This window comes from Gracilinanus agilis, chromosome 1, assembly GCF_016433145.1.
Source record: "Gracilinanus agilis isolate LMUSP501 chromosome 1, AgileGrace, whole genome shotgun sequence".
In the NCBI taxonomy this organism is placed as follows: Eukaryota; Metazoa; Chordata; class Mammalia; order Didelphimorphia; family Didelphidae; genus Gracilinanus; species Gracilinanus agilis.
The window spans coordinates 725,639,471-725,660,539 of record NC_058130.1 but is presented as its reverse complement, the minus strand read 5'-3'; the positions used below and the strand labels follow the sequence as shown (position 1 = coordinate 725,660,539).

Here is a 21,069-nt window from a genome sequence, read left to right as displayed (position 1 = left end):
ATATATATATATATATATATATGTATGTACATATATATATTTGTTTGTTATTTTATATTATATATTTATTATTTTATATACCTCTGTTCCATCTGCCCACAGCTCCTTTCCAATGATTAAGTGTGGGAGCTACTAAATAAATTAATTAATGAAAATAAATTAATAAATAAAAAAAATTCTCAAGGCCAGAACTTGAGTCTTGGACGTCTAGTCTTCCCTAGAGCACTTTGTATAGAGAGGGACTGAATCAGCCCATGTGGACAGAGATGAGTCCTAGCCATGATGACAGAGCCCCAGGAAGGTTTCCCTCTCTACCTGATGGTCCAGGAGCTCCCCCATCTATGACCTATTGTCCCCTCAGCTCTGAAACTCTGTTCTACAGTCCCTTCAGCTCTGCCAGTCTCTGTTCTACAGCCCCCCTCAGCTCTGCCAGTCTCTGTTCTACGATCCTCTCAGCTGCCAGTCTCCGTTCAAAGGCTCCTTGTCACTCAGATCACCTCTGTTTGGAGGTACTTCTCAGTTCTGACATCATCTGGTCTAAGGATCCGCCCAGCTCTGGCCTGTGCTTTTCTGAGCGTCTGACGTCCACCACACAGAAACCTATGCCATTCAGGCATGTCTCCAAAGGGGACAAAGAAGGTTTGGGGGCAGACCCTTTGAGGTTATCCCTGGCAAGCTGCCTGACCAAGCCTGGCTGAGAACCACACTAAGTGGGGGAGCTGCCCTGGGGTCCTGCCACGGGATGCCTCCTGCATGCTGGTGCACTGAGGAAGTGGAGAGAGGCAAGCCCACAGGAAGGAAGACCACTTCCCTGCCTCCAGCCTCAAGAAAAAAGGAAGCAGCCTCCTTTGCCCTCCCATACGTCGGCTCCTTCCTAAACCCGCTCCCAGAAAGTGTTTGAATGAAGTAAAAAAACCCACAGGGGAAGAACTGTGCAGAGGACAGTGGAGGGCAGAGAAGAATCAGGGCATGAGATGGGCATTTAAAGCCCTGCAACACGTGATTTATCACTTGTTGATTCGGGTATAGGATTTGGGTTTGGGTTTTTAAAGATGAATATTACAAAAAGTGAATCACATTATTATTACAACACAGTGGAACTGCTTGTCAGCTCCGTGAGGGGGCAAAGAAGAGGGGAGGGAGACAGCAAGAATCATGCCACCATGGAAAACTTTTAAAAATAAAAATAAAAAAATAATAAAGCCCTGCAAAACTCTGCCTGCAGCAGATCTCTCTAGACTAATTTCACATTGTTTCCCTTTATAGACTTCCATCCCACCTTTGTACGTTTGCAGGGCTGTTCCCCTATTCGAGGAATGCTCTCCCTCTGGATCTCTGGCCCTTGGAATCTGCCCAGGCTCGGCTCCAGTATGGCCTCTAGCAGAATCCTTTCCCCGATTCTTCTGCTTATCAGTGCTCTCTCCCTCCTCAAGTTCTCTTGTACTAACTTCTCTGAGTAAATGATGGATCTCCAGGTAGAACAGAGGCTACTTAAGGGTAGGTAAAGAGGTTTGTTTTAGGTCTTAAAATCCCCAATTACCAGGGGCAGCTGGGTGGCTCAGGGGACTGAGAGTCAGTCCTGAAGTCAGGTCAAATCTGGCCTCAGACACTTCCCAGCTGGGTGATCCTGGGCAAGTCACTTAACCTCCTTTACTGATCTTCTGCCTTGGGACTAATATACACAGTATTGATTCCAAGACAGAAGGAAGGGATTTAAAAAATAAATAAATAACTAGTGGCATCCAATGTACAGCAAGGCAACTTATGTAATCTCACGTGGAGCTCCAGGTATTATTATCATCCCCATTTGAGACTTAGAGATGGGACTTGTCCTGGTCAAAGAGCTAATAGGTGTGGGAGGCAGGATCAGAAACAAAGTCTTCCCTACTCTAAGTCCAACAGGCTAACCAGTCCACCACTCATGCATGAGTCAGTCTGGCTTTCACATGGAAGGATATAACCCTGGATCCTTAGCCCAAACAAGGTGGTTTCCAACAAACTGATTCACTGGGTTCTACCAGCAGGGACCTAATTATTACTAATAACAGCTTCAACTCTCTGGAGTAATACTGTTTACAACTTCTTATGACTGCTTTGCAAGGTGTGTGTAGCCCTCTTTTCTAGACAAGGAAAACGAATACTGAAAAAGGGCAATGATTTACCCAAGGTCAAACAGTCAACAAACATCTGAGACCCGACTAGAAGCCAAATCTTATAACTTATAGCATTCTCTTTGAGCCCTGCCATTCCTGACCACCATGTCACAAAACAGAAACCTCCTTCAAAGCCAGAGGAGTGAGGTCAGGAGTTAGAAATACCTGGATTCTCATCCCAGGTGTGCCACTGACCATCTGTGACACTTTGTGTAGATAGGTCTCTGAGCCTCAATCCTTTCTTCATCTGTGATCAATCAGCACCCTTCCCAATTCTGATATTCTCTGTTCTAAGGTCACTTCAAGCTAAAATATTCTGGGTGCTAAGGTTCTCCCAGCTCTGACATTCTCTGTTCTAAGTTCCCTCCCAGCTCTGACATTCTCTGTTCTAAGGGTCCTCCCAGCTCTGACATTCTCTGTTCTAAGGTCTCTCCCAGCTCTGACATTCTCTGTTCTAAGGTCTCTCCCAGCTCTGACATTCTCTGTTCTAAGGGTCCTCCCAGCTCTGACATTCTCTGTTCTAAGCTCCCTTCCAGCTCTGACATTCTCTGTTCTAAGGGTCCTCCCAGCTCTGACATTCTCTGTTCTAAGGTCTCTCCCAGCTCTGACATTCTCTGTTCTAAGGTCTCTCCCAGCTCTGACATTCTCTGTTCTAAGGCTTCTCCCAGCTCTGGCATTCTCTGTTCTAAGGGTTCTCCCAGCTCTGATATCCTCTGTTCTAAGTTAACTTCAGGCTAAAATATTTTGGGTGCTGAGGTTCTCCCAGCCCCAACATTCTCTGTCCTCCAATTCCTTCTTCCTCTGACATTCTATAACCAAAAGGCCCTTCTAGTTCTGACTTTCTAGATTCTTTGTTAAAGGTAACTTCCTCTAAAATTAGGATTCCCTCTTGTTTAGAATCCTAGGATTGCTATCCTTAATCAAGGGTTTCTCTGGCATATTTAAAGACGCTGGGCTGTCTTTGGAAACCAAGTATTATTTAGGAAGAGCTTGGGGGGGTGGCTCAGAAATACCCCCAAAGCAAGAGACAACCATGCAGGGAGAGCTTTAGGACTCCTCATATACCAGGCCAGGAAGCTAGGAGCAAAGAGTGCTGAGGACCTAGTGGGCAGGAGAAGTCGGGGCTGGGACCCTGGCCATAGCATCTAGTCACTTAGGACAGGGATGGGGGTGGGGAATGTGATCCCTGGTTTGAGGAAGGGAGAAACCCACAGGTCCTGCCAACTTAAGCCCGTTGTCCCTGAGATGGGGACTCCCTGTTGGGCAGGCAGGCCCCTGACTCAATGCCAAGGAGGGCAGCCAAGCTGCCTTGTTCAGAGAGGGCCAGATACTGGCCTGGTCCCAGGCACCTTCCCTGACCCTGTTACCGTTATCACTGTCTCCTGATGGGAAGGGAACCCCCTCTAAGAAGGGTTCTGGGGCCTGAGGCGTACGGATCTCCAAGGGAAGTTAGTGGGCACCATGGGCTAGGGATCTGCTAGCAGAATCAGGCAAGGGTGGGCACTGCTGCCCTCCATTGCCCCCTTAACCTTAAAGCCACTTGATGCTTGGACCTTTCTCCAAATCTCCACGGTGTGAAACAGCTGCCATTTTCTGGTGCTTTCAAATTTGCAAAGTGTTTTACATATATTATCTCCTTTGATCCTCAAAGGAGGATCTGGGAGGCAGATCTTGCCATTAACCCCATTTTATAGATGAGAAAACAGAGATTGAATTAGATTCTCTGCTATTTTCTGTGTGAATCTTATCTGCCCAGCTCAAGTTCCCCAGCTGTTCTCTCTCTTTCACAGTCAGCTAAGCAGACCCCTGGGAGAGTACAGAGAAATCCATGGGAAAATAGCATCTTTTAATGTACAGGGGACAGGATATTGGACTTGGGAGGCTGAAAAGACCTGGATTCAAATCTTGCCCTTAGACTCTTATTAGCTGTGGGATCTTGGGTAGATTCTTTAACTTCTCTGTGCTTTAGTTTCCCTACCTGTAAAGCAAGAGATTTGGATCTAGCGACCTTTTAGACACCTTCCAATTCTTAATCCATGATCCGATAACTGCTGATGGATGCAGTGATGGATTCATGGAACTCCCCTGGGCTGAAATACTGAAGATTTCAATTCATGAACCTATTTATTGATGATGGGCTCTAAGGTTGGAGCTATAGAGCATGCCCTTAAGGACCCCATTCCCCACCCCCTGCCAGTCTAGGATGGAGGGGGGAATAAGGTAGCATATTTTTATAGCTTTTTTTTAAGCTTGCAAATGACCCATATGAGATCAGGTGGGGGGGTCCTATTGCTCTATTTTTACAGACAGGGAAACTGAGTCACAAAAGGAGTTAGGGGAAGAGCAGAGAGGAGAACCTTGGTAGGCTCAAAGTCTAATGCTCTTGCTGCCATAGAAAGAGCTCTGCCTCTGGAATCAGAAGACCTGGGTCCAAATTCTGCCTCTGACACTCACTACCCAGCTGAGCTTGGGGCAAGTCACAATCTCTTGGGGTCTCCTCTGTAAGATGAGGCTAGAAGGCCTGAGGTCTCTTGGAATTCCTCCTGGCAGAAGAATCCCCCCTTCAATGTGGGACAAAATAGGGGCTGGAAGCCGGCACCGTTTTCCAGCTTTCCTAGTGACTCACTGAGGCTCCGTGCCTCGGTTTCTCCGAGAGAGTACCTGACCGTACTAAAGGGACAAGGCATCTAAGGTTTACAGGGCCTGCTAATTCTTCCCTGGGAGGGATGTCAGGGCCCAGTTTTCATTCTGCCCCAGTGGACTCTCCCCACTGAGGCCTTCAGCTCGAGGGCCTCCCAGGGTCAGACCACTCGCTGCCCCCGAGCCCAGGGTCCAAACTCAAAAGCAGGGCAGGGAGGAGAAGGGGCCCCTCGCCCCACCCCCTCGGCGTCCTATGACTCCCAAGCCGAGGCCACTTTCAATGGCTACATTAGTTACCGTTTAACCCCATGACCCTCAATTGTCCTCTGTCTGCAAGGCCCAAGAGAGAGAGAAATGGATGACTAGGGGCCCCTCCTCCTGCCACTGGGGCACTTGTGGGGAGGGGTAGCCCCCCACGTGTCGGGTCAGTCAGAAAGAATGCCCACGCGTGGATGGATGTGTATGGACACACACACACACACACACACACACACACACACACACACTGGCTCTAAGACCCTCTTACCCACCAATAATAGGCTCAGTCTGATTCAAGATGGCCCCGGGGCTGTGGTCTCCTTTAACCCTCTCCCTCATCGCCCACCACAGGTCTTTCTCGGACCTGCTGAGAATCATTCTGGGCATCAAAGGGCAGTGGGAAGGGCACGGGGGTTAATAAGCAGAATTGCAATGAAACCTCGCCTCCCTGGGGCTCCTTGTCCAAGGTCCTTCATAGAACCTGGGACTCCAGGCTTGTTGGCAAGGGGACCTTGGAGACAATTTATTCCATCTCCCTCGACGAAGAGCAGGGGTGTTAATGACTTACCCAGGGTTACTCAGCGTTAGAATGAAAGTCACCTAATCCAACCGACCAGATGAAGCAAAGAAAAAGGACAGGCACTTGCCCAAGGTCACAGGGCAAGTCAGAGCTAGAAAGAATTTAGACCACCTAAGCCAACAGCCAAGGGTCCTTCCCACCAAATAAAAACCTTTGCTGGGATTTGGTTCTGAAGCTCTTCTGTCCTCCCAAGGACTCCCCTGCCTTCCTGACTCTACCACCAATAAACACTCTACTTTCTCCCTGGAAAAAACTTCCTAGAATCCCTTGGATCCCATTTTCTAGATGGGGAAACAGAAGCACAGAGACAAGGAACTGACGCTTGCCCAAAGTCATTAGCGTAGTAAATAGCCAAGTCAGGATTTGAACCAAGATCCTACTGCCCCTTTCTATACCATGGAGGCATCCCTGCATCCTAGACCAGAGGGGTCTCCCCCTTCTCTGGGTCCGAAGATCGGGGCGCTGAGGAGGGGAGGCCGTCCCCACGTAGGGGGCCGGGTCAATGGCCGTGCAGCAGTGTTTACTGCGACCCCATCCAGGGAGTTCAGCTCCAACAGCTGCCCCAGAGCCTGTAAGCTGTTCTGTTTTATTTTCTAAAGGTCACAGGGCTGGGGGAGGAGGCGGGGACCGTGACAAAGGACGGCTGGGTTAATCTGTCCTGAAGCCCAAATCCGATGCAAAATCATTTACCGGCGGGACTCGATTTTCCAAACAAACCTGCGTTCGTTATGGCTAATGGTTAACAGATTTCATCATAAACTTTGGTCTCGTGGTAGAAGAGAAATTATAATTAGAATCAAATTATCATCAGAGGCCAATTGTTTCTTTAGTGGAGGGTAGAAAACACAGCCAGGTGCACACACAGCCTACAGGTGTACGAAGAGGCAGGGAGCCACGGGCACAAGGGCACAAGGGGGCACACACACACACACACACACACACACACACGCACGCACACACCCCAACAGGGCTCCAGAGATACAAAGCGCACGGAGACAGCCAGGTGCCCACAGGAAGATCCAGAGGGCACTCCAAGACCCAGCTACACGTGCAAACTCTCACGACTCTGGCTGCACCCAGGTCTGCTGGGGCACACCCATGGGCATGCCTCAAGACGAGCTGCCCAGGATGGTGACGACACAGGCAGAGAATCTGTGTCAGGAGGCCTGTGTTCAAGGCCTGCCTCTGATCCCCGTGAATTAGCTGGCTTTCGTGTATTCTTTCTGATCCCTCGTGTTTGGCAGATGCCCGTGGGCACAGAGACGGGGCAGGCATGCCCATGGAAACAGACCCCTTTGTGACGTGGGGGACACACACACCGACGTGCCCAATCATGGACATCAACACACGCTTCCCCACATAAGGCACCAACAAGCACCTGCCAAACACACACACAAATGGGCACACACGGGCACACCCCAGCCCAGAGCTGATGGTCTAATAAGTCTCATATCCTCCAAGAGGTCCGAATTCTTTCTGGGCACCCCAGCTCAAGCCAATAGTCAGTCCCAAGACATCATCCCTCCTGGGCCGACCTTGGCATGCTCCATCCACAGACCTAGGGTCCCCCCACCTCTGGGTTTCCCTCTCTGAAGAATAAAGGCACCCCCAGTCCCTCGGTAGGCTGGCACTACCCACCCTGTGCTCTGCCCGCTGGGCCATGGGTTGATCCCAAGTGGCGGCGGCGTTCTGTTATTAGAAAGCGTGGGGAGGGGCCGGGACCGGTTGGCATGGGCCCCAAGGGAGTCGTCCAGAGGCCGGCGTGGCGGCAGGTGACACAGTAACCTTGGGGAGGGCTTGGGCCGGGCACGGGAGAGAGGGAGGGCAGGCGGGCAGGCCCCAGCTTCTTCCTGAACTGACTCAGCCTGGGCAGCCAGACCCACAACAGGCCTTGGAAGAAAGTGTCCCCTGGGGCAGGCATAGAAGTATTCACACCCACTTGCATTTCCATCTAGCCTCCTGCCCACCTGGGTGCCTTCCAGAGAAAGAGTCAGAGACAGAAAGAAGGAAGGGAGTTCGGTGAACATCCAGAGAAGACAAAGGGGCAGACAGAAAGAAAGTGAGATGGGGAGGGAGTGGGCATGATGCCAACCTCCACAGAAGGCTCTGGCAGGAGGCCATCAGGCACAGAGGGCAGCGGCATCCTCAGCTGGAGACCCAACAGGCAGGGAGAGCTTGGCCCTGGGGAGACACCAGAGTACCCCCTCCCTGCCCGATGCCCAAAGGAAGCAAAAAACTGGCAACACCCCCTTCCCCCAATCAACTTGATCTGGGCCACAGCAGGAGACAGCTGCCCAGGGCAGGTGGGGAGGAGGAAGCCGGGGAAAGGAAAAGACGAAACGAGGAGCCAGGACTCTGGACTCCCCTATTTCTCCTTTCTTCTAAGCATCCCCGTGTCTCGGCTTTGAATCTCTTGGATGCCAAGTCAGCAGGCTTTTATTGGGCATTGGGGAAGGAGGAAAGGGGGGAGAAACACATATAGAACAGAGAAAGCCAAGAGCTGGGAGGACCCTTAGAACATGTAATGTCAGAGCTGGGAGGGAGCTTAGAACAGAGAATATCAGAGCTGGGAGGGAGCTTAGAACAGAGAATGTCAGAGCAGGGAGAGACCTTAGAACAGAGAATGTCAGAGCAGGGAGAGACCTTAGAACAGAGAATGTTGGATGACTATTAGAACATGGTCAAGAGCTGGGAGGGCCCTTAGACCACAGAATATCAGAGCTAGACTGGTCCTTCTTACCCCTGGGTGAATTAGTCTCTAAAATGCCCCTTCTAACTTTGCATAGCTCTAATCCCCTGCTTCCAGAAAGTAATCTCAAAGCACTTTCTGATCATGAATTCATATTCACTAAGGACAGGCCCTCAGAAGAGTAATTAAGAAGGGAGACCGAGGCCTCTTCTGTCCTTTACCAGAAAGAGGAAGTGATCCACTCAGGGTCAGCTTGAAAGCTGGGGCTTCTGGAGATACTCAAAATAGGAATCAGGAATCCTGGTCCTTCACTCAAGTGGCCTCACCTGCTCTGGCCCTCGTGTCATTAGCCCAGCCAGGTGCCTCTCAGTTCCCATCAGGAACTAAAGAGGTCCCACACCTGGCCCCAGCTGAGCAAGATCGAGAAAGCAAAACAGGTGGAGGCAGAGGCGCCTGAGGAAGGGGGGGCTTCCACCCCAAGCTTACCTGCTTAGGTTAATCGGGGCCCTAGAGCTGGGGACAGAGGGTCAGAGGTTAGTGAGAAGACACTTGGAGAATGTCAGAACTGGGAGGGAGCTTAGAACAGAGAATGTCAGAGTATGAGGGCCTTTAGAGGTCACCTAGCTCAACCCCCTCCTCTTGCAGTGATTAAGTTCTTGAAGGGAAAAGAGGGGTGCTGTTAGTGGCCCCAGAACCCAGGTCTCCTGGTTCCCAAGCCAGGAAGGAAACAGCAGCATCCCTGGTACCGTGTATATGCCTTCTCTTTGCTGCTCTGCAGATCTCCTTAGCCTCTTCCAGCCTCCTTCGATTCTCCCCTTTCTCTGGGTCCTGGCCTCACCATTCGTGGGCCCCACATACACCACAAGCTAATTCTGTCCCCCCCCCCTGCCCTTTTCCCCAGCTGTCTGTCCCACGGGTGTGAATGCTCCTCCCTAGACAGACCGAGAGCAAACACTGTGCAAATCATACATTCCCTTCTGGGCAGGGCACACAGAGCAGCTCGGCAAACAGCCCACCTCTTACGATGAACCTTGGATAAATCACTTCCCTCCAACCCTCGACCCTTAGCTGCCTTTTATGTAAAAAGGAGGGGCTGGACTAGGTGATTTCTGTCTCAGCACCCTAAATCTTAGCATCACCCATTTAAGAAGCCAGGGGGTCCTCAAAGAACATCTAGCCAACTTGTCATTTTATAGATAAACCAAGTCAGGCCCAGAGAGGTCAAGCCATTTGCCCAAAGTCACCCAGGTAGTGTCTGACAGGTACGAGAGCAGGTGGTGAAGTGAGACACTAGGCTTAGATCCTGGGACTCTTTCAAGAGAAAATTCTGGGGGGCAGCTGGGTAGCTCAGTGGATTGAGAGTCAGGCCTAGAGACAGGAGGTCCTAGGTTCAAATCTGGCCTCAGACACTTCCCAGCTGTGTGACCCTGGGCAGGTCACTTGACCCCCATTGCCCACCCTTACTACTCTTCCACCTAGGAGCCGTTACACAGAAGTTAAGAGTTTAAAAAATATATAAATTAAATAAAAAGAGAAAACTCTGTCACTTCTCCCAGGATTCTTAATCTGGGGGGGGGCTGTAAATTTGGTTTTTTAAATATTTCAATAATTGCATTTTGCTATAACTGGTTTCCTTTGTAATCCTCTGTATCTTATTTTATTCATTTGAAGACATTATTCTGAGGGGCAGCTGGGTGGCTCAGTGGATAGAGAACCAGGCTGGGAGACGGGAGGTCCTGGGTTCAAATAGGACCTCAGACACTTCCTAGCTGTGTATCCCTGGGCAGGTCACTTAACCCCCCATTGCTTCCTCCCTTACTACTCTTCTGCCTCAGAACCAATACTTGGTATGGATACTAAGACACGAGGTAAGGGTTTAAAAAAAAATTAAGTGACCTGCCCAGGGTCGCACATTGAGTGAGTGAGGTCACTGACTCATTGAGGGGGTCTCGTTTTCTAGGACTAATTGAGGCTGGGGGTAGTGGGGAGCATCTGGCAGCAGACCTAGCCCTTGGACCCAGGTCTCCTAACTTCCAGCTTCCAGCTCTGCTTCCCAAAGTCACAAGGGCATGCATGATGGAGCTGGGAGGCCAGAGTAGCAGACATGGGCAGACCCAAGCTCCCCCTGACCTGGGGGGGGGGCCGCCCCATCCTCCTGGCTGCAGGCCTCCCAGCCCAGGGGGGAATTCCACAGCAGGCGAGGGAGAAGGCCCAGGCAACGGCTGGAAGCCAAGCCCTTATCCCTGGAGGAAGAGGCCTGGCCAAGTGCATGGTGGGGGTTTCACACTCCGCTCTTTCTGCATGGAGGGCAGCCGGCTGGCAGCCAGAATCCACTCTGGGTCCAGAAAAGCCATCAGGCTATTGACCTCAGCTGCCCAAGCCTGGCAGCAGGTGCCAGTCAAAGGCCACAGCAGCCCATGCCAACACCCACCTGCTAAAGCCTCCAGATGCAAATCAGGCAGGAACCGCGCTGATCAGCAGCATGTGGAAGGTGGAAGGGACCTTGAAGAATTTCTAACGATAATAATTAATAATAATGAATCTCAGTTCTCTCAAATTTTTATGACAATAGCCCCATGAGTTGATAGTGTGGACATTCGCCCCATTTAACAGATATGAAAACTGAGGCTGAGGGAAGCGAAGGGATTTGATCCAGGCCCTCAAGGGTCAGAGGTGGGAATACAACTCTGGCTGAAGGATCTTAGAATTTTTACCTTAGAATTTGACCCCGGAGGACTAGGGAAGGGAAGTGACTTTGCTAAAGTCACACAGGTAAGGAAGTGGCAGAGCCAAGATTAAAAAGCCCAAGACTTCTGACTTCAAGTGTCTCATCTTACAGACTGGGAAAACTGAGGCCCAGGAGAGGTAGGTGACTTTCCCCAAGGTTACCTGGGACCAAAGCCAGGATAAGAATTGTCTCATTCACACTCAGGACACTTCCTCCCCCTCCCTCCACCCCCATTTTCTCTTGGCCCCACTGGCTCTAGGAACTGCTAAAGAGGGAAGGTCTTGCCCCATCCTAATCAGAACTCCTGAGCCCTTGCTCTCTTTGGGCCCTTCCTACCTAGCCCAGAACACCCCCCAAAATCCAATCCCCCCAGGAAAAGAGACCAGACAAGTTTTCAGATACAGGTAAGTGGGCAGGTAGTATTGTGATGAAAGGAAAGAACTTGAAAAGAATCAGACACATACTAGCTACGTGACTCTGGGCCAGTCACTTAACTGCTGTTTGCCTCAGTTTCCCCATATGTAAAACCAAGATAATAAGAGTACCTACCACCCAGGGTTGCTATGAGGATCAAAGGAGACAATATTTGCAAAGCATATTGCAAAACCTGAAAGCTTATAGATAGGGCACTATTTTTTATTGTTATTAACCAATACTTGTTAGATCACACTGGCTAGAAAGATGCTAGTGGTCAGTGCTTTTTTCTGCTCCGTTTTTCGTCCCCAAAGCCCACATTTTCAATGTTTCTCTGCTCCATAGGAACCCTAAGTTCCTAAAACAAGAGGATGGGATTTCAGGGCTGATCTGGCCCCTCAATTCAGGACCAGATCCTTCTCTTTAGCCATCAGTTCCCTCCATAAAGTAGTGTTGGATAAGATGGTCTCTACAGTCCCTTTTAAGTCAGACATTCTTGATTCTATATCCCAGCGTCCTTCCTAGCTCTGACTAATTTCTCGTGTTCTATTTTTTGTTTCAACTTCTCTATTCCAGTTTTTCAGGTCTCTCCACGCTCTGACATCGTGTCCTGAGATCCCCCTCAGCTCTGATATTTGAGATTCTAGGTTCTATGGACCTTCCCTGCTCTAACATCTTGGATGCCAAGGGCCCTCCTAGCTCTGACACTGTGTATCCTAAGGGGTCTTCCTAGCTCTGACTTTCCAGGTTCTAAGAGATCTTCTAGCTCTGACTTTCCAGGTTCTAAGGGCTCTTCTAGCTCTAACATTCCTTATTCTGAGGGTCTTCCTAGCTCTGACTTTCCAGGTTCTAAGAGATCTTCTAGCTCTGACTCTCCAGGTTCTAAGGGCTCTTCTAGTTCTGACTCTCCAGGTTCTAAGAGATCTTCTAGCTCTGACTTTCCAGGTTCTAAGAGCTCTTCTAGCTCTGACTTTTCAGGTTCTAAGGGCTCTTCTAACTCTGACATTCCTTATTCTGAGGGTCTTCCTAGCTCTGACTTCCCAGGTTCTAAGAGATCTTCTAGCTCTGACTCTCTAGGTTCTAAGAGCTCTTCTAGTTCTGACTCTCCAGGTTCTAAGAGATCTTCTAGCTGACTTTCCAGGTTCTAAGGGCTCTTCTAGCTGACTTTTCAGGTTCTAAGGGCTCTTCTAACTCTGACATTCCTTATTCTGAGGGTCTTCCTAGCTCTGACTTTCCTTATCCTAAATGCCCTTCCAAAAATTCAGCAAAGCAGGTATTACATTCTTACTGGGTACAAAGCCTTGAGCTAAGACCCACTTGAAGAGATCTTTACCAGGACAGGGAGTTCGTGTGCCCATTCCCCTTTCCCTAAATGGGAAAACTGGAAACCAGAGCTTTTTAGTGGCTTGTCCTGGGTCCTGGGACTCTATTGTCAACCACAATATAGAAGCAATTCATGATTCTTGTGGAGCTCAAAGTGGGATACTTTGGGGTGGGGACTCACCATTTTGCCCATTTGTGTGATGTGACTTGTAAATTAATTTATTCATTTCTTCTGCCTCTTCTCTGCCCCTCAAATAGTAGAATCCCTGAACCCAGGGGACCCCCCCTCCCAGGGAAGGAGGGGTGGTGACTGAGAGGTGAATGAGGGAAGGGCTTTGTCAGAGCCATTTCTGGAGTGCACTGGGCCTGGCTCACCCAGAGGTTTATTTTCAATCCTGGCGAACCCACAGCCTTGGCTTGGAGTCAGTATCTGACACATGGAGGGACATGCATGTATAAATATAGGCAAATTGCCCTCACCAAGGGAAGGACGGGCCTGCATTTTTTTTTTAACTTCCCAGGAAAAAATGATTGTGTTAAGAGCCCTGGGGCCCAGGACAAGTCACCAAAAATTCTGGTTCTCAGTTTTCTCGTTTAGGGAAATGGGAATGGGGACACAAACATCCTGGTGACCTCTGGGAGCCTTGTTGTGAGAATCAAATGAAAGAATGCCTTTTGGGGGCAGCCAGGTGGGTTCAAATGTGGCCTAGACACTTCCTACCTCACTGTGTGACCTTGGGCAAGTCACTTAACCCCCTTTCCTAGCCCTTACCTCTTTTCTGCTTTGGCATCAACACACCAGTATTGATTCTAAGATAGAAGGCAAGATTTTGTTTTTGTTTTTTGATGAAGGTAAGGGTTGTTGGTTTTTTTTTTTTTAAAAGAATGTGTATTAGAGGAAACTGTAAAGTTCCTGATAGAGGTAAGGGCTCCACATGAAGGAGCAACTGACCAGAAGCAGTCATCCCAAAAAATGAACAAGATGTCCATGTTCCAGCCCACATTCTGTCTCTGGCTCAGCATGGAAGTTTGAGCAAATATCTGTCTCCCTTCTAGGCCTCTGTTTTCCTTTCTGCAAATAAGGAGTTCAAGCTGTGTGACCTTGGGCAAGTCACTTGTCTCAGTTTCCTCAACTGTAAAACAGGGATCCTACTAGCACCTACCTCCCAGGATCATTGTAAAGTTCAGAAGAGATAATATTTGTATATTTGATTTCTATTTGAATTAAAATTTGTATTAAATTATACTGTCACATAATACATGTTGTAATTTAATATTAAATTGTTAAATATTTGTCTTAGTTTCCCCTGCTGTAAAACAAGGATCCTATTAGCACCTAAACCTCCCTGGATTACTGTAAGGGAGTCAAAGGAGATAATACTTGAATATTTGATTTTTATTATATTTGAATTAAATTATACTGTCACATAATACATTTGTATTGTAATACTAAATTGTTAATTATTAAGATATTTAAATATTTGTATTAAATTCTACTATTGCATAATATGTATGTTATAATTATATTTGTTTTAACTTTTTAAAAAATCCTTACCTTCTGTCTTAGTATCAATTCTGAGACAGAAGAGCAGCCAGAGCTAGGAAAGTAGGGTTAAGTGACTTGCCCAGGGTCACATAGCTAGGAAGTGTCCCATTTGAACCCAGAACCTCTCTATTTTTTTAACTTAAATTTGAATATTTGTAAAGCACAGAGCCTGGCACTCTACAGTGGAAGCTACAGAAATCCTAGCTTTTATTGTTATTATGAAGTGCCCCATAACCTGAGAGGTACCACATATATATGGAGGTTGATCTCTATTTGTGACGAGGGCTGGCCCCAGGCCCTATGCCTCCTTCACAGGAATCATCCCAGCTCTCCTTTCCTAACATGTTAGGGTTGACAAAGCAATTTTCCCCACTTGCAGCAATCTGAGAGGTGGAGGGTACAAGCCAGGTTCCTCAGAGAGAGCCTCCAATCCCAGCTGTGCCCCTCACTCATTCTGTGTGGCCCTGGGCAGGTGCCTTTCCCTCTCTGGGCCCTAATTTTATAAAATGAGGAGGTGGAGATAGGGGTGAGGAATTAGCTAAAATCTCTTCCATCTCTAAAAAAAACTCTGAGCTAGGGAATTGTCTCCTTTTTACAGAGGGGGAAACTCAGGCTGAGAAATGAGGGGATTTCTCTAAAGTTGCCCAGCCAAGAAGCTTCAGACTGAGAACTCCTAATCCAGGCGTTTTTACCCCAATCAGGATGTTCGGGATCCCTTGGGTCTCTATTTCCCTCCCCTTTCCAGCTGCGTCTTGAGCACACCCAGAGAAGGCAGGGACAAAAATAAGGAACATGAGAAAGCCCTTGATGTCCAGCTCCTTCTGTCTGGTTTCCATCTGGGGCTGCTCAGCCACAGCCCCCTCCCTTCTCTTTTATGCCCCCTCCTCCGTCCGCCTGTCCCCAGCCCCCTTGGATGGCCTCATTGGTGTTTAAATGGACTTAAACACATACATCAAAGCAGATGTGGCCGACCTCCCCCAAGCCCCTTCAGTGAAAAGGGAGCTGATGGCTCCAGCCTCCTTGAGTCTCTCTGAAGGGTAGGGATTGGTGGGAGGTGGAACACCAGAGTTGGGGTGTTCTCCCCAGCCCCCTAACCCTGGGTCAAGGAACTCAAGATCTGCCAAGGGCTCAAGGCGTGCCTGGGCCAAGTCTCCCCCCAACCCCTGAGCCTCAGATTGCCCATTTCTGAAATGGAGTGGGTTGGAGGAGACCACTCTCTAAAGACACCTTTCCAGCTCCCAGGGTTTTCTGAATATACCTTGTAGGGTACAGAAATGTCAGAATTTAGAGATCATGCCCAATCCCTCTATTTTACACAGGAGGAAACTGAGGTCCACTTTGGACTTCCTTTAAAGAATTTAAAGAAAAGAACTTTCTGGCTTCCAGAATTTTCTGAATATACCTTGTAGGGTACAGAAATGTCAAAATTTAGAGATCATGCCCAATCTCTCTATTTTACTCTGGAGGAAACTGAGGTCCACTCAACTTGTCCAAGGTTATAAACTGTATCCTGTCCCTAGCAGAGCCCTGGGATCTCAGTGAGTGGGAGGAGGAAGATATGACCTTGCTTAGTCCCTAAGGCTTGGATTTCCCTCTTGAGCTCATTCATGGCTCCCTGAACCCAGCCAGAAAGGCTGATTCTTTGTGATCAGAATGGATGAGGGTAAGGCATTCAAGGTTCCTCCATGGATCCTCAGCGGGACTGGTCTAGTTAAGCTCCTCCAAACCCCATGTCCTCCCAGTCTGGTCCAGGAGACCCAAGAGCTTCAACACTAGGCAAGATTTTTTTTAACCCTTACCTTCCATCTTAGAATCAATTGGTTCTAAGGCAGAAGAGGCAGTGGGTGGTTAAGTGACTTGCCCAGGGTCACACAGCTAAGAAATGTCTGAGGCTAGGTTTGAATCATCCCATCTCTGGGCCTGACTCTCAATCCACTAAGCCACCTAGCTGCTTCCAAAATTAGACAAGATTAAGCAAACTTGTGCCATGCTCCTATTATTATTACTAACAAAACAATAATAATAGCTCCAATTTTTATAGTCCTTCAAGATTTACAGATTGTCTTCCTTCCAAAAGTCACCGGAGGGAAGGTGTGTGAGAAGATTCTTTCCTTCATTTTACAGAAGAAACTGAGGCTAGAGCCACAATCAGTCCTCAGTCACATAACTAGTAAATATTGGGGCCAAGAACTTGATGCCATAGCTCTTGCCTCCACCTCCACCGCTGTTTCTATCACCCTACACCACCTTATGCCCTTTGAGATTGTTCGATTTGAGTGGTCGCCAGCCCCCCCACCTGCCTTCATCGCCTCCATAATCCTTCAACCCAGGACTGTTCCATCTCTTCTAGTCTGAACCACGGGCAACCTTGAAGCCCAATCGACCCAGCCAGGAAAGACTGAAGGGGGTCTGGGTCTGTAGCTCAGGTCTAGAGCAGCCCCCCAATTAGCTACAGTAATGGAGTCTGGCCTAGTTTCTTTTCTTTAATTTTTTTTAACCTTTGCCTTCTTTTTAGCATCAATTCTATCAAGAGCAACAAGGGCTAGATCTTGGGATCAAATGGCTTGCCCAGAGTCACACAGCTGGGAAGAGTCTGAGGCCAGATTTAATACAGATCCTTCTGACTCTAGGCCTAGTGCTCTAGCCACTGTGCTCCCCATTTCCCAACAAAGAGACCCCTCACCTCCCACCCTAGCCCCAAGACCAGGGGCCTTGTCAGGTTCCTGAGCTCCCACTCCCCTCCAAGAAGGAACTGAGGCCAGAATGCCTCACTGCCCCTTCTCACCTCTCACATCAGGGCCATCACCAACTCCTTTCCATCACCACCTTTCCCACATCTCTCTAGACCCATTATGTCATCACCCTCACCCAAATACTCAGTGCCATTCTTCATTTCAACAGCCACTAAAAGATCCACTCTCTCCCTCTCCAGTCCGCCCTTGGTACCCTGCCAGACTCTTCTTTCCCCACAGGCCTGGTCATGTAACTCCTCTTCAAAAGTCTTCAACAGGGCAGCTGGGTAGCTCAGTGGAGTGAGAGTCAGGCCTAGAACAGGAGGTCCTAGGTTCAAACCCGGCCTCAGCCACGTCCCAGCTGTGTGACCCTGGGCAAGTCACTTGACCCCCATTGCCCACCCTTACCAATCTTCCACCTATGAGACAATACACCAAAGTACAAGGGTTAAAAAAAAAAAAAAAAAAAAAAAGTCTTCAACAGCTCCCTACTGCCCAACGAGCAAAATCCAAGCTCCACAATATGGCGCCAACCAACCTTTCCAACTTGCCTTCAATTACTCTCATATCATGCATTTCCCATCCCAGACAAACAGGACTGTTCCCCTCCCTTCACATGCTTTAGATTCATTCTGCTGACTCCTTATTTTTTGCTTATCCTCTCTCTCCTATCTGGAAAGTCTTCCTTCCCTTGTTGTTGAATCCCTGATCCTTCCATGAAAAGCACAAAACAAATGCCTTCAAGTTGATTCTGTTGAATCTACACGGATAGAACTCTACTGTCACCAAAGTTCTAGGTGGCCCCAATGGCAATGGAGACGCAGAGGAGCACAGACAGCATCAGAGCATCCAGGATCAGGAGAAGGAGGTGGCCAGTCTGGGGGAAGGTGGGGGGGGGGGGAAGGGAAAGCCCTGAGATTCTTGTCATAGAGGTATAAAATCTGAATCACAGTAGGGACAACCAAACGTAAGTATCCGAGGAAGCTACAGAGGCCAGCACACGGGGAGGGTCACCTAAGGGGATTTATGAGAACAGGCTGAAATGGGGGGAAGGGGAATCGAGCACCATCTATACCCCCATCAAGAACATCCATTCTCCTCAAGTTTCTTTTCTAGGCTTGATTCTAGTGCCTTTCCAGCTCTCTTAATTATTTCCTGTTTTTCCTCTATATCACTTGTACATATTTGTGTCTCCCCCATTAGAATGTAAGCTCCTTGAGGTCAGAGACTTTTTTTGTATCCCCAACACTTAATAGAATACCTGTACACAACAGGTACCTAATAAGTATTTATTAATTGACTAATGGTTTGAAGGATGAAACAATGTGGGGAAAAGAAGGATGCAGTCCCTGCCCTCAAGGAATTTGTGATCTAATAGGAGGGAATCCCATCTATAAATAAACCTGATCTAAGAGAGTCAAGTAAGGGCCCTAAGAAATTTGAAATGAATACTATAGAAATAGATGTTAAATGATAACTTTTGCTGATTGTTTCTGGGAGGGGGGAGGGAAAGAAAATGAATCATGGAAACACGGAAAAATATTTTTAAAATAAAAGAAATTTAAAAAAAAAAAAGAAATTTGAAGGCATGAAGAGCCCCCATCGGTGATGGCTTTATCCTTCTAGTTTCATACAACAATCAGTTTGTTTCTCATGTAAGAGAAGTCTGTGCTTGTATACTATTCTGTTGGATTATGAGCCCATGGATGTCTTATCTAAGCTTTATATTGACCTGGGTACATAGCACAAGCTTTCAGACCACAGAGGTATGAAATCTGAATTGCCTGCTAGCGATTCCTTTGGCAAAGAACTCTGTACACTTGCCGGGTCCTGGGCCCCCAGCCCAATGCATAAGCCCTTGGCACCAAGGTCAGTTCATCACCTGGGACCCCTGCCCATTTCATAACGCCAGTCCCTTCCTCTACTACCTTCACCCTGCCAGTCAAGCCCTCCTGATGGTCTTTGCTCTATGTACACAAGGGCAGGAGAAAGTCCATGTGGTGGCTCAGAGAAATCACAAGGAAAAATGGTAGAATGGGTGATACCCTTCACCCCAAGGGATCTCTCTGGGACAGGAAAAAGGGCCAGCAGTCACGAGGGACATTCATTCATCCATTCATTCATTGGACAGTCACATGGTATATGGGTGCCTCTGGGACAAAGGCTCCAACTCCCACCCAAGGTGCCCGGAGAACGCATAGCCTAAGAGCCGCAGAGTCCAAGGTCCTACCTGCTTAAATTGTTCTTCATACGTCCAGTCCCCGTGGTCAGGAGGTTGTGGTTGAGGCGGGAGCTGAGAGGTGCCCGGGTGGGTGAGTCCTGCAGCCAGGCGGTCCTGGCCCCCCAGCAACCGGGACGTATCTCCCAGAAAGGGCTGGGGAGCCGGTGGCTTCCGAGGGAGCAGGGAGCCGGTGCCCAGCCTGGCCCGGCCGGCCGGACCTATCCCTTCCTCTCCCAGCTCCTCCTCTTCTTCCTCATAGTCATCTTCCTCCTCCTCCTCCTCCTCTTCCTCTTCTTCCTCCTCCCCGGGGTCCTCCTCAAAGTCTTCTTCTTCCCATTTTTGTTTCCTGAGTAAAAGGAGAGAAAGGGCAGAGGTTGAGTCTGTGGCAGAGCCCACATGTCCTGGTTTCTGGCTCACATCCCTCCCTCCCTCCCTCCCTCTCTCCTGGGGAAGGAGGAAAATGGCCCTTGGACAGGCAGTCTAAGAGGTCAAGCTCTGTTACCGGCCGATTAGCTTGGTGTGCTTGACCAAGTCCCTTCTCTCTGGGCCTCATCTATAAAACTAGACTGAACGTTCCCTATTACAGCGTAGGCGATGTCCTTCCCTAGCAGGGAGAATGCTCGGAAAGCATTCCCAGGGTCGGTTCTCATTCTTGAGGGGAGGAGGGGAAGAGTCCAGAGAACACCAAAACTCCTCAGAAAGAAGACTTCTGGCTCCCCTCAGAAGGAATGAGGGGCGAGGAGGCTCAGAAGAGGCCAGATCTTTTCTGAGCCTCGATGGTCCTCATCCATGAAATGGGTCAACTATCCAGTTGTACAGGCCTTCTTCCCCTCTGGAGTTATACTTCTGCCTTTTTTTTTTTTTTTTTGAGTTTTGAGTCTGTTTGAGTCCTTTTGAGCCCCTATGGCTATCCCTAACCCCCCCCCCCAACGGCCATACACACAAAACATCTAAATCTTAGAAATTATCTAACCTTCCTGGGGCCATTCTGAGGAACTTTAGGACAAAGAATGCTATCTACCTCCAGAGAAAGAACTGCTGGAGTCAGAATGAAGATGGAAGCCTATGATTTATCACCTGTTTATCTGGGTTTATGTTTGGGGGTTTTGGTTTTATAAGGTTACTTATTAAAAAATGAACAATAGGGATAAGAAAATTAAATTAACAAAATTAAATTTTTCTTAAGTGGGGCAGCTGGGTGGCTCTGTGAATGGAGAGCCAGGCCTAGAGACAGGAGGTCCTGGATTCCAATCTGGCTTCAGACACTTCCTCGACGGGTGATCTTGGGTAAGTCACTTCACCCCCATGGCCTAGCCCTTACATAGTATTGGTTCCAAGATGGAAGGTGAGGGCTTAAAAAATAAAATAAATTAAAAGTAAATAAATACATTTTAAACAATTTCTCTAAGCCCACCTCGTCATTTTAGAGGTGGGCAAATGGAGGCTGGCTTCCAGCTCCCCAACCCTCCCTCGCCATCCCGACTTACATCTCCTCCTCCTCCTCTGAGACCAGCTCCTGGAAGCGCCCGTGGCTGCCCTCTGTCCCCTGGGCTGGCTCATCTGCCCGTGCAGGAGGGGCCGGGGCAGCCTCGTCTTCTTCTATCTCGTCCTCCTCCTCCTCATCGCCAGACATGGGGCTCTCCTCGGAGCCCCCCGGGCTGGGGGCATGGCTCAGGCCGGCGGCCGCTGCCCGCATGGCCGCCAGGGCCGCCATCTGGGCCCGCTGGATGCGCACGCTCTCCGGCTCGCCGTCCTCGGCGTTGGGCCCGGGCCCCTGCGGCGGGG

The 21,069-nt window shown here is 48.9% G+C and overlaps 1 protein-coding gene across 1 annotated transcript in view; it reads right to left on the bottom strand.

The window, feature by feature from the left end:
• Nucleotides 1-21,067, bottom strand: part of ARID3A (AT-rich interaction domain 3A) — a gene marked incomplete at its 5' end in the record, with an annotated part of 82,713 nt that extends 61,646 nt beyond the window's left edge. The window contains 2 exons of the mRNA XM_044685335.1: nt 19,294-19,630; nt 20,772-21,067. Coding sequence (XP_044541270.1) covers nt 19,294-19,630; nt 20,772-21,067 — 633 coding nt within the window. The remainder of the gene's footprint in view (nt 1-19,293; nt 19,631-20,771) is intronic.
• Between the last annotated feature and the right edge of the window lie 2 nt (nt 21,068-21,069).